The sequence below is a fragment of the Cryphonectria parasitica genome (genome assembly GCF_011745365.1).
Source record: "Cryphonectria parasitica EP155 unplaced genomic scaffold M406scaffold_5, whole genome shotgun sequence".
Taxonomy (NCBI): Eukaryota; Fungi; Ascomycota; class Sordariomycetes; order Diaporthales; family Cryphonectriaceae; genus Cryphonectria; species Cryphonectria parasitica.
In genome coordinates this window covers 1301784-1315674 of record NW_024468913.1, presented here as the reverse complement: position 1 = coordinate 1315674, position 13891 = coordinate 1301784, and the positions used below count along the sequence as shown (strand labels likewise).

The following is a 13891-nucleotide window of genomic DNA, read 5'->3' as shown; positions in this document are numbered from 1 at the left end:
TCTTAAGTACAGAGATATAAACAGCACAAGGGAATATCTTATCAAATGGAAAAGCTACTCAGCAAGCGAAAACTCATAGAAACTACGGAGGAACGTTAAAAACGCTCAAGAGAGAGTAACTGAGTATTGGAAAAGAAAGGAAACTAGTATCTAAGACGATCGCTCCGCTCCAAACCAAGACTCAGAAGCCTCAGGAATCTCACTCTCTAAGAAATCCAACTAATTCACCACTGCATTCCCTATATCCACGAAATTTCAGTTAAAACTCTTAAAAGAAGAATCTCCAGCAACTACAGCAAACTTCTCTGCAACTACAGAACGAACCCCAGCAGCAATGCAAGCTCGCTTCTTCTCAGCTTTTTTATATTCCAACTTTTCCATACTGGAAAGGCTTTGATGAATAGCTTTCATCATCCTCTCAAACCACAGATGCTTCTGCTTCCGCAAACATTCTACCTCTGCAGCAGCATTGCACAGCTGCTCCTCAGTACTCTCGAGTTGGTTCTCCAGGCATTAGTATTAAACGCTTATCCAACGAATTTCCGCTGCGCTCAACCCTTGAACATCGCATCGAAAGCAATCCAAGCAGATACATTCGATATAGCAAGAGGAATCCTCAACAGAAACTTAATAAAACTGAATATTATAATTCTTATAGAAGGAATAAGAAGGCATAGTAATAGCGTTTTGAAGAACTAAGAAAAGAAGAGAATCCTTTTGTTTAGTTTTCTCAGCATAAGAACGAGATTTATTAATTCTATTCAACATCTTAATTAGAAAAGCAAGATTATAAATACAGAGACTTATCAGAATACTTATAGAAGATTGTTAGGGATAATAACTGATAGAAGGGAGATGATGTTATAATTCATCCAATATGCAGGTTATAGAACAGGTTATAAGTAACAGGAACTAGGTATTAAGGATTTAATATTCTGATAAAGCACTGATTATATAATTCAGAGTTAGGGTTATAAGCATAGCTAATCAGGAAGGATAGCTTCGGATATGTGCTATTCAGAGCTAGCAGAATAACTTGAATATGTTGCTATTCAATATATTTATACTAAAGAGCTGAATATATAAGAACATATTCATTACCATTAGATAGATTTAGTATATAGCTCTTCAGTTATTAATCTAAGTATTCAGTTTCATACACTGAGTAGCTTCAAAAGCAGTGAATACTTGCATCGCTTATTAGAACTTGTACAGTTCCGTATTCAAGAACTTGATACTTTGACACCGCTCTTATTAGCATAAATCTCTTGTGTACTTAGGAATCTTCGGATTACTGCAGTGCTCATTACACTCTAAAGCATAAGAAGCTTTTAATGAGATTATCAAATATATTATCTCAGAGTGTTATGACTCATTCAACATGCAGGTTACAGAACAGGTTACGAGTAATAGAGACCAGATATCAAGGATTCAATATTCTGATAAAGCATCGATTACATAACTCAGAGTTAGGATTGTAAAGAAGAAAGGATTGTTGGGATTGCTAGCAATCCCAACAAGCTTTACATCTTGAATCGCTAGACTCGCTAGCAATCCTAGCAAGCTATACTGAAGAGCTGAATATATAATCATACATTCATTATCATTAGATAGATTATCATATATAGCTCTTCAGTTATCAATCTAAATATTCAGTCTCCTATACTAAATAGCTTCAAAAGCAGTAAATACTTGCATCGCTTATTAGAACTTGTATAATTCCGTATTCAAGAACTTAATACTTTGATATTGCTCTTGTTAGCATAAACCTCTTATATACTTAGGAATCTTCGGATTACTGCAGTGCTTATTATATTTTGATAATTCTTATTCAAGAATAGTTTAGTATTATCTCTTGAGCAATACGGAATATAATAGCTTCTTCAGGAATTCCTTCATTCTTGCGCACCTCTACTCAAGAGAAACTGGTTAATCAGATGTATCAGCTTACTCAGCATATTCAGAACCTGCGCGAACAATAGCAGGCCCAAAGCGCTACTATCGCCAACCAGCAGGCCCAGCTAGCCCAGCAGGCTCAGCAGGCTCAGCTAGCTCAACAAGCTTAGCAGGCGCAGTTCACCTTTGCAGTTATCAATGGAGCTGAAAAGGCATACAAGATGAACAAGCTTGCTATATATAATAGCAATCAAAAGATGCTATACAGATTCCTTACCCACTGCAGAATGTATTTCTTGCATTATGCAACCCAGTTTACTATGAAATCTAAGAAGATTATTCTTACAGAGACTCACTTTGAAAAGAATGCTCTTATTTAGTACAAGCCTTCTCTACGCAATCATTTGGAGCATCAGAATAATCCTAGCATGCATACCCAGAATACCAAGAATATATTCAATTCCTTTAAAAGCTTTAAGAAAGCTCTTAAAGAAATCTTTGATAATTCTAATAAAGAATATATTACAGCTTAGCAGCTTATAAATCTCAGATAAACCAAGTTAGCTTCTGCTTATATAATCAGATTTAAGCAATTCTCAGTACAATTCTTATGGAAAGACAAGAATCTCATAAAGCATTACTATAAGAGATTCAAGAATAATGTTAAAGATGAAATCTTCAAGCAGAATTAGCTGGAAAACTTTGTAATATTCTTCAATTAAGCTATCTGCATCAATAATTGTTTGTATAAATGATGAATAAAGAAGTCTAAGAAGAGAGAAAGCTAAACTTGGAGATTTCCAGCTAATATAAGCAAGAAATTCCAAAATAAGAATAGCAGTTAATATAGCAGTATAGCTTAGAGCAGCACTATACATGCTAATTCTATAAAACTTAATGCAGCTAATAAGCAGTATAGCAAGAAGAATAATATTATTTGCTATAATTATAATAAATAAGAATATATTGCATGCAACTGCTATCAATCCTGGAAGAATAAATAGCAATTAGTTCAGAAAGAATGCTAGATGAATGTTGCTCAACAATAGGAATCCAATCAACTGAGCAAAAATACTCTTTCGAAGCAAGTATCAGATTCTATTGATTATAAAAGTCTTAGCTGGATATTCTGCTATAATAACAACTGCTTAATATACCTCTTGAGTAAGAAAGATTTAGAATGATTCTCTCAGAAATCTAAGCGCTGCAGATAAATAGCAATAGCAGGACAAGAGTATACGCTCAGCATGACTATGAGCAGTAATAACTCGGACTGCTCTGATGTTACTGAACGAAGCATTCAAGCGCTGGAGGAAGGGCTTAACAACAGTACCCTTCGCCATTCCTCATCATCTGCATCAGATACTATAACTAGAGAAATGAATAAAGGATAGTATTCTCTCAGTTATTGGTATAAATATCTAAATAATACCGAAAACGCTTCTTAGGCAATAAAAAGATCAAGCTAGAACGAATAATCTAACGATTTACCGGAGTCTCTCGTAAACAATAAACTTAAGAAGCTTATAAGAAGATTCCTCTTCAGTATTGAATGAAATAAGAAAACAATATGAATCGAATATCTTGTTTATAGAATAGGGCTGAAAGAGCTCTTTATCTGCATTTCCTTGCAGAATATTAAGGCATAAGAAGATAAGAATCCTCAGATCAGCTTACTTCACAATCTATATCATGAATTAGCTTAGATCTTCTGCACTTATTATAGCTGCAGAATGCATTTTTCGGATAAGATGCAATACGAATAATTCCTTATCAGAGAATCAGAACAAATTCTTCAAGCTGTTGGAAAACAGAAACTCCGCTTTAGAGAGATTCTTAACAGATAGTATTATAATGCATATATCAGATTATCAGACAACTGCTCTATACAATGTATGAATAAGGAAATGAAGTAGTAGCAATGCAAAACAATACTCTGCACAATTCATATTAATAATAAAGTTTGCAATTAGCATTAACAGAAGAAAGATTAGAAATAATAATGATACGAATAAAAGCAAGCTAAGAAGCTTGCTTAAGAAGCAGCAAAGCAGGCTTAGAAGGATAAGCAGTTCTCAATAGATTCAAAAGAATAGGATTGCCTGTAAAGGGATTGCAGACGATCAGACTGAAACGGTCCTTATGTGGAGCTTTCAAGATAGATTATGCTTATATTAAGTTTGATATATATATTCAAGAGCATAAGTATAGCGCACTATTGAATAGTAGCATTCAGGGAAACTTCATATTCCTATATATTATCAATCAGGTATAACTACAATAGAGATAAAAGAAACGCTTATATACTTTCAGCACTGTGAAAGGATAATCTGTTGCATATAACTAAGGAGTAATCGATAAGGAGATTGATTATCTACTTATCTTGATTCAAGGATGTATAATTAGGGTTTCTTTTGATATTATGAATATGGTATAGCATGAGCTAATTATGAAGCTTTTATAGCTTAAGGAGTATAATTCTCGAATCGATTGAACTACTAGCTAGCTCTTATGGAAACAAGCTGTATCCAGAGAGATAGTTATAATCAACAGTGCAGGATTGAAGCTAGTAGTTGAAGAATATTCAGAAAAAGAAGCTTCATACGATTTTATATATACTTCTAAGTCAGTAGAGCTAGCAGTTCAAGGAGAAGAATCTAGTAATAAGCGAACTCAAACAGTGCTAGAGCGTTAACAGATTAGCAAAACAACGGAAGCAAGGCTCTCAGCAAGTTGGTTCGCTCCGGAGCAACAAGAAAAAGCTTCAGAAAGTGGATTGTGGATTCATACAGGAAAAACCTCGAAACCAAGCCTTCGAGCGCTCGCTCCAGCCCGGAGCGGACGCTCAAGGCTCTCGAAAACGCTATCAGAAAAGAAGCATGCTCAACAGTACCTACTGTTCCTCCAGGTAGCAGAAATAGCACAAGGACTAGAATCAATACTTGCGAACATACTACGAGAATATTATAAGTTTAAGAAATTGTTTCAGAAAGAATTGGATACAGGATTGCCAGAATATAGCTTATATAACTACAAGATTCTGCTACAAGAAGAGAAACAGCTCAAATTCTTTCTTATTTATGAACTAGATAAGGTATAGCTAGAAGTACTCAGGGAATATCTTGATGAGAATCTTAAGAAAGGATATATACGATTATTGCAATCATTAGCAGAATATCCCATCCTATTTATATCTAAGAAAAACAGCAAGCTTAGGCTATGCATTGATTACAAGCAATTTAATGATATTATAATTAAGAACCAATATCTGTTACTACTTATTAAGGAACTATAAGATAGATTGTAAGGAGTATAGTAGTTTATAGTTCTGAATCTGAAAGGAGCTTATAATCTGATCAGAGTAAAGAAAGGAGAAGAATGGAAAACTGCTTTTAGAATATGCTATGGATACTACGAATATTTGGTTATGCTCTTTGGTTTAACGAATGCTTCAGCTTCATTTCAGGAAATGATTAATCATATTCTATGCAAGCATCTGGATCAGTTTGTTATTGCTTATTTCAATAACATCCTTATCTACTCTCGAATATTGAAAGAATACAAGAAATATATGGAAACAGTATTGCAAACGCTTTAGAATGCGAAGCTTCTTGTGAAACCAGCAAAGAGTCACTTTTACATACAAAAGATTGATTATCTCGAATTCATAATCAAGCTAGAATGCATTAAGCTATAGAAAAATAAGATAGAAGCTATTAGGAATTAGCTAATTCCCAAGAATATTAGAGATATTAGATTTTTCCTTGAATATATCAACTTCTATAAGCAGTTTATTGAGAACTATAGCTGAATTGCATACTTTCTTACAAGTCTTACCAAAAAAGAATAATCTTTCAAATAAATCTCCAAAGCATAAGAAGCTTTCAATGAGATTATCAGGCATATTATCTTAGAACCAGTTCTGTATAAAGCAGATCTCTATAAATCTTTTGAAATTGAGACTAATGCATCAGGATATATACTTGGAGAACAACTTAGCTAGCGAAACAACTAAGAATGTCTAAGAATTATAAGCAACTTTTCAAAGAAGTTGAATAGCTCGGAAATTAACTATAGAATTCCTGATCAGGAACTCATAGCAATAGTAAAGGCTTTCGAGAAGTAGCAATACTATCTCATTAGCATATAATACTCGATTATAGTTCACTTGGATTACAAGAATCTGATTATATTCATAATAACTAAGGTTTTGAACAAGCAACAAGTTAGATAAGCAGAATTCCTCTTATAGTTCGATTTTAAGATTGTATATTGCAAAGGCTTGGAGAATAGATGAGCAGATGCTCTTAGCAGAAGAGCAGATTATCAAGATGCAGGCTTTTCGGATATACAGAATATTTTCGCTCAAAACAAGTTGAGAAATCTCGTTAATGTATATAGAGAACTGAATGCAGCTCTCAGGATTGAATCCTTAGAAAGGGATTTAGAATCAATGATTTCGAATGAATAAGATAACTATATCAAGAATATATACAGCATATCAGCATACAGGCATTAGGGAATCAGAGCAATCTACAAATGCATCAAAAGATACTGAAATCTACTAAGTCTTAGGAAAAGAATTGAGAATATCTTACAATAATGCAACAGCTGCAAGAAGAATAAAGCAGAAAGATACAAGCTTTATAAACTACTGCATTCCTTATTAATACTTATAACTATTTAGCAATTCATTAGTCTAGACTTCATTATCAAGCTATTTTTCTTATAAGAATTCTTAACTAAGATGCAATATGATAGCATTCTAATAGTGGTTTGCAAACTAAGCAAGTATGCTTATTTTCTTCCTTATAAGAAAAGCAATATAGCAGAGAAACTTGTATATGCATTTCTCAGAATAATTATTGCTAACTACAGCATATTAGAAGAAGTAATCTCCAATAGAAATAGAAAGTTCAACTTAAAGTTTTGAACTTTGCTTATAAAATAACTCGGAATATACTACAGAATATCTACAGTATTTCATCTATAAACAAATAAACAAATAGAAAGAATAAATTAAATTGTTGAATAATATCTACAATATTATATCAATCAGAAATAGAATAACTGGATTGATCTATTACCTTTCATACAGTTCACTTATAATAGTGCAGATATGAGCATAATAAAGAAATTACTATTCTTTGTACTCTATAAATACAATCCAACAGCTTATTACGAAGCATTGCTAGAAGCAGATGTAGAAGCTGTGGATAAAAGAGTTAAGAAGATTAAGAAAATTCAGAAGGAATTCTGATCAGAATTATAATTTGTTCAAGAACGAATAATGCAGTATGCAAATTCCAAAAGGATTGAGAGACCAATCCTACAGAAGGGAGATAAGATTTATCTACTTCGAAAAAATATCAAAATAACAAGATCTAGCGATAAACTCGATTATAAGAAGTTAGAACTATTCAAAATCTTGCAGCAGATTTCTCTGGTTAACTACGAGTTAGCATTATCTTATAGGATGAGAATACATTTAGTTTTCCACATTTTACTGCTAGAACTAGCAGTATAGGAAATACTAATAAACAATACAGCAGAAGTGGAAAATAATAAATCAGAGTATAAGATGGAAAAGATTCTTAAGTATAGAAGCACAAACAGCATAAGGGAATATCTTATCAAATGGAAAGGCTATTCAGCAAGCGAAAACTTATGAGAATTACAAAGGAATGTTAAAAACGCTCAAGAGAGAGTAACTGAGTATTGGAAAAGGAAGGAAACCAGTACCTAAGATGACCGCTCCGCCCCGGAGCGAGATCCAGAAGCCTCGGGAATCTTATTCTCCAGAAAGCTCGACTAATCTACTACAGAACCTCCTAAATCCACAGAATTCCAGTCAAAATCCTTAAAAGAAGAATCTCCAGCTACAACAGCAGATTCCTCAGCTATCACAGCCTGCACTTCGGCAGCAACATGCACCCTCTCAGCCTCAGCCTTCTCAGCCTCCTCTTTCTCAAGCTCTTCGAGATTCTTGAGATCTCGATGAATAGCTCAAAACATCCTCTTATGCTACATCTTCTTTTATTAACACAATCAGAGCAACTTCAACTCCAACTCTTCTATCTCATCCTCTAGCTTTCGATGCTAAGTAGAGGTAAGAAGAAGTTCAGCAGCGTTTGTTAGCTCTAGAACGTTGCACTTAGCGCGATTCTAGAAAACGCACTCCGAACAACAAGATGAATCGTAAGAAGAAATAATACACGATTGCAGGCCTCAACTATCGCAATAAGAACAGGGATGCATATTGAAACTATTTGAAAGAATAAACTGAAGAAGGAGATCTTTCTGCTTCCTTTTGTTGGAGCGAGGATTCGAGGATTTCGGTTTTGCAACTTTATTGATTCTATTCAGCATCTCGATTAGGAAGGCAAGATCATGAATACGGAGACTTGCCAGGATACTTACAGAAGATCGTTGGGAATAACAACTAATAGGAGGGAGATGATGTTATGATCCATCCAACATGCAGGTTATAGAACAGATTACGAGTAACAGGGATCAGGTGTTAAGGATTCAACATCCTAACAAAGCATCGATTACATAACCCAGAGTTAGGGTTGTAAAGGAGGAAGGATCGTTGAGATTGCTAGCGATCCCAACGAGCTTCACACCTTGGATCGCTAGACTTGCCAGCAATCCCAGCGAGCCACACTGAAGAGCTGGATATATAACCACACATTCATTACTATTAGACAGATCATCGTACATAGCTCTTCAGTTATCAATCTAAGTATTCAGTCTCCTATACTGAGTAGCCCCAAAGGCAGTGAATACTTGCATCGCTTATTAGGACTTGTACGGTTCCGTATTCAAGGACTTGACACTTTGATACCGCTCTTGTTAGCATAAACCTCTCGTGTACTTAGGAATCTTCGGATTACTGCAGTGCTCATTACATAGACTCTTAATACAGCTAATATATGGAATATTGCAAATAGCATCCTAGAAAGCATTATCTTAGCTCTTTAAGAAATCTGCAGCAGAAATACTGAAAAGAATAGCTACTGAAAAAGTCTTTTTAGCTTGCAACTGAGAAATTCTCAACTTAGCAGCATCTTCAGCAGCTATATCGAAATGCTTCTGCTAAAGCTTCTGCATCAATGCATTCTGGGATCTCAAACGAGCTATACCCTGCTTAATAATAAGCTTTGTTGCAACTGGCTCAGAACTTGAAAAGCTACTGGAAGCCTGAAAAAGAATCAGCTAGATAAACATTAGAAGAAAAAGCAGTACAAACCTACAATCTTGAGCACCTCCTAAAGAAGCATAGAGCTATCTTCATCATTATCATCATTATTATTAATAAACAAGCTAGAAATCCCTATAGAACCAGTACTAGAGCGCTTGGAAAAACTAATACTAACTGAATCGGAAGCACTATCAACTGAAGAATGCAAAATCAGAGTATCAGCATAAGCAGCAAACAACTCAACTGGAGCTTAAGAACTTGAAGCAGACAGGCCAGATTGCTATCCCTGGAAACAAGAACAATCAGTTCAGCCCATACCAATCCCCAAACAGCTCTTTCTATACTCACATTAGAAAGAGAGTGCTAATCAGCAGTTGGAATCAAAACAGGCTAAATAGAGCTTGCACTCTTCTCTATAGCTATCAAGAGATTACCATACAACTCAAATACACTAGCAGAAAAGCTGGGATTTGCACCCAAGGGATTCTCATCAATCTCCATATCAGAAGAAGAACTAGAAGAGGCTACATAGATCTTGCCCTCAGCAGAGTCGCTATCATCAGAAACAGCCATACTAAGCTTGCTGAGAGGAACAGAAACATCAGACTCGCCTAACGAGAAATCTGGAATAACTAGAAGAGGCATATTGATGCGCAGAAGCTTTCAAAAACCTTGAAAACAGATGAAAAAAGAGCTGATTGAAAAAGAAAGAGAACTAGAAGAAGACAAAGCAACTGTAAAACGCACCCACATAAGCTTAAACGCATCTGCAGAGACCCTACAAAAGACCCACTTTTCTGGCACATCTAACCAGTCAAATGGGGGGTATGTGAAAAATGGGGCATATTTAACCCTAACCCTCTGTTTTGGTCTCCTTATAAACCATCTCAGAGCCTGATTTAATTACTTAGAAGATCTTCCTTTTGTATTAGATAGATTCAATCTCAACACTCATTCAGCTACTTCCACGTGCTCAGCTCATACGTTTCTCCTTACATATCAATATCTCTTAGCTTCATGGTCGAATTAGGATGTTTTCTTTCTCACTGTAATTACCGAACTAATTTGCCAAGGCTTTCTAAATGAAACCTTGTGAATATTAAAGAGTTCAAGCATGAAGTGTTTGGTCAAGTTGACAGATTTAGAAGAAATACTTGATCAGCCAGCACGTGGCTAGCCCTTCTGCTGCAGCATGCGATGTAACCCATCCAGATGGCATCTAATCAATACCAAGCATCTCGACGAACCCGCCCGCTGCAGCATTGCTCTAGCTCATACGCCCCCATCCTGTAAGCATCGCTAGCAAGGTGGATTTGCCTCTACTTTACCTGCGAAGAAACTGAGAGGCATGCTGTTCAGTCGACCAAAGCTGTCTCTTTTCCCTCTGAAAGAATTATTGCTCTCCAGTGCTCATATGAATCGATGCCTTCCTTCAGTCCATGCCTGGCCTTTATTGTCGTCAAAAATATGTAGAGCCACGAACAGCCTGTATCAGGCAGGCCTCTACCTACATTATTTCACCACGCCGCTGATGCATGAAGGACATGCAGTCCCAGGCCAGCCGAGCCATCACTTGTCTCTAAGGAGGTGACCGAGCAGTCACCATTTGCAACTTCTCCTTGGACAATGTTGGATTGCCTGAATTGAAGGTCACTTATGAAGTGGTGGATGGCTTGAGCTGATTACCAAATTCATGGGCATGACAATGTCAGAACTGCTGCCCGAACAGTGTCTCTTAACTTCATTTGTGCTGTTATGTATCGAGTTGGTTCACCTGCCGTTTCAAAGGTTGAAAGGGCGTTCTGGAATTAAGGAATCAATCATATAATGGAGATTTTAGTCATCAGTGGGAATGAAGCAGCTTCATTAAAGGAAAAGGGATGTTTGATAAACCAAGCCGGAAGTTGAGTGTCTATACGATACTGTCTCTCAAGCGGGGCAACTCGCTTCCCTCCACGGCAATTGGCAAAGAATGAGCATCTTTTTCTTTCCTGCCAATACCTCAAGAGCATTTCTGGTCTCAATGTTGAGCCAGTGTCTCTGTGATAAAGTACGAAATATCTATGAACTCAAGCGTACAACTCCTCGACATTGCAATCGAGCAGAGAGGTAGGGACGAGGAACCGAAGCCCATATTAAACGTCAGAAATGATTCAATATTTCAAGGCGTGCGTGCTATGGCTCTGACTTCTCAAGCGCGGGCCAGGAACTTGAAGCTGCCCAGGCCTACGCGACAGGAATGGCCGTTGAATCGAGCATGTAAATTTGAAGGGACATCACAAACCGGGCACAAAGTATGTACGAACCATGTAGAATTTCAGACAGGCTCTAAATCGGGTCTCGCTTTTTTTGCATCCTGTGTGCCGTTTTGCGAAGACCCCTGAAATGCCTGCTCACGCTGAGACAAACCAAGGACGCCCAAGGAACACCCATCTACCCACGCGGTGTTGCTACCCTATATCCACCTGATGAAACCCACCGAGTACGCATCACACGCTCTCTTGCTTCGCCTCTTACTTCAGTCATCATCGGTATACCTCGGCCCTGAAGCGGCAGGCGTCTCAGCAGCGCCGTATCCAGCTGGTGTGGGAGCAGAGTAGTACCCTCCGCTCGCTCCCGGCGTGGGTGCCGTCGTCAGGCCAGGTGTCGGCGCACTGTCAGCGCCCCAACCACCTTGCCAGGCTCCAGGTGTGGGTGCATTGAGCGCGCCAGGTGTAGGTGCATTGTATGCACCAGGCGTCGGCGCGTTGAGAGCTGCCGGCGTTGGCGCACCCAGGCCAGCTCCAGGTGTGGGCGCGTCGATCGCACCGGGGGTGTAGCCGGACGACCAGGGATCCGACGCTCCTGGAGTTGGTGCTGAGACGCCGTATCCAGGTGTCTTGGACCCCGCCCCCCAGGCTGATGAGTCACCGCCGCCGCTGCCTCCATACGCGGGGGTCTTGGAGCCGAGAGAGAAGCCGTCTGGTGCTGGAGTCTTTGCACCTGACGACCAGGCTGGTGTGCGTGAGCCAGCAGACCCGTAATTGCCGTATGCAGTCCGACTGCCGTCATAAGGATTGACAGTGCGGGAACCGTCGTTGCCACCACCCCAGGCAGGAGTGCGTCCGCCACTGCCTGCGCTCCACGCCGGTGTCCGGCCACCTATTGTCAAAGTTAGTGAGGGATTAGCAACATGATGATAGGGAATAAAGAATCTGACCTCCAGTGCCACCCCATGCAGGCGTTCGACCGCCCATGCCTGACGAGACTTGAGGTGTCCGACTGCCACTGCTGAAGCCAGTATCATATCCTCCACGTCCCGAGCCAAAGCCGCCTCCACGGCCGGCTTGGCCACCGCCTCTGCCGTTGATGTCAATGACCCGGCCTGTGACTTTGTCCTTGAAGAGCAAGTCAGCCTTCGGCACCGTGACGATTTTGCCCTTGGTATGCAGCTCGACACGAGCCTGCAAATCCGTGGTATCCTTGACGATTCCTAGCAAACCCTTGTAGCCACCCTTCCTGATCGTGACAGTCTGCCCGATAGATCGGTCACGACCAAAGTTCTGCTTGGGGGGAGGTGCCATGCTGCCATTGCTGCCGCCTTTGCGTTGGATGTCGGGGTTCATCTTGGTCAGATCGGGCCCAGCAGAGGCGACACGGCCACCCTTGGCAGCGACGGTTGTGATATTGCTTGTTTTCGTGACAAAGACACCGGCGTGCTCGCGGGACTCGTTGTTGTGCAACCAGACCCAGGATCGGTGTATGTGAATAATCTTGCCCTGCCGCTGCTGGCCGCCATACTCCTTGACTACATCGTCGTGTCGGATCTCGGAGCCATTGCGATCGGCGGCGACGAACAGCTTTCTCTTGGGGATAATGTTGGCAATCTGCGTCGGCCTGACTTGTCTCGTGTTGCCATCCTGGTCGAGAACAGTGAGGGTCTCTCGGTCCACCTTGACAACGACACCTACGGCAGTCGCGTCAAGCTGCACCAGGTCCAGCATCGAGTACTGACCCAAGGTACCGGTACCACCAGTGTCATCAGCCTCTCGAAGGTCCTTGCTAAAGACTGTGATGTGGGATTTCTCCCCGTCTGTGACGAAGGTGACCTTGTCCTCTTCGATGAACACGACAACACCGACCTCGTCCTGGTATCGGCTGCCACCAGTGACCTTGACGTGATCACCGACTCTGAACCGCTTCCGGACAGTCCTCGCAGGGACCTCGATCGACTGACCAGACAGCTCGCCATCGACAGCTTGCAGGGTGACAATCTCGCCTTGGACGTTGGTGACTCTCCCTATGAGACCCTTCTGTTCGCCCTTGAACACCTCAATAGTGTCGCCGGGCAAGTACGCGATGCTGGCATTGCTTTCCTTCAAGCTGGTGGCCAAAGCTGCCATGTCAAGATTCTGAGTGCCCTCATTCTTGTCCGTGACACTGAATCGCTCGATCTCCTCCAAGGTCGGGACGACATTCTTCGTGTCGAGGTTCTGCAGCTTGAACTCCTTAATGAGGAAGCCATTGTCAAACTGGTCGTTCTTGAAATACCAAGTGCCGGTTTTGGTACTGCCGCTGAGGTCCCTGGGAGCTCGCTTTCTGGCCTCAACCTCATTGAACAATCTGGGAGGCGGTCGCGGCACATTGAAGCCACGTTTTCTCTTGTTGTCGAATCCTCGTGGTGCCGCATTGTAGTCAATACGCGGAACCATTTTGACACGGCAGTTCAAGCCCGTCTCCTCAACCTCGATGATCTCAGCCAAATCGCCTTCGTACAACTTAGGCCGCCTGATGCGGACGAACGCGCCGGGC

General features: G+C 40.1%; 1 protein-coding gene across 1 annotated transcript; it reads right to left on the bottom strand.

Moving 5' to 3' along the window:
- Window positions 1–348: 348 nt before the first annotated feature.
- M406DRAFT_242719 (uncharacterized protein) lies at window positions 349–510 on the bottom strand (the record flags this gene model as incomplete). Its single annotated transcript, XM_040916184.1, has 1 exon — window positions 349–510. A coding segment is annotated over one exon (162 nt), but the record flags the coding sequence as incomplete, so codon positions are not given.
- Window positions 511–13891: the final 13381 nt, after the last annotated feature.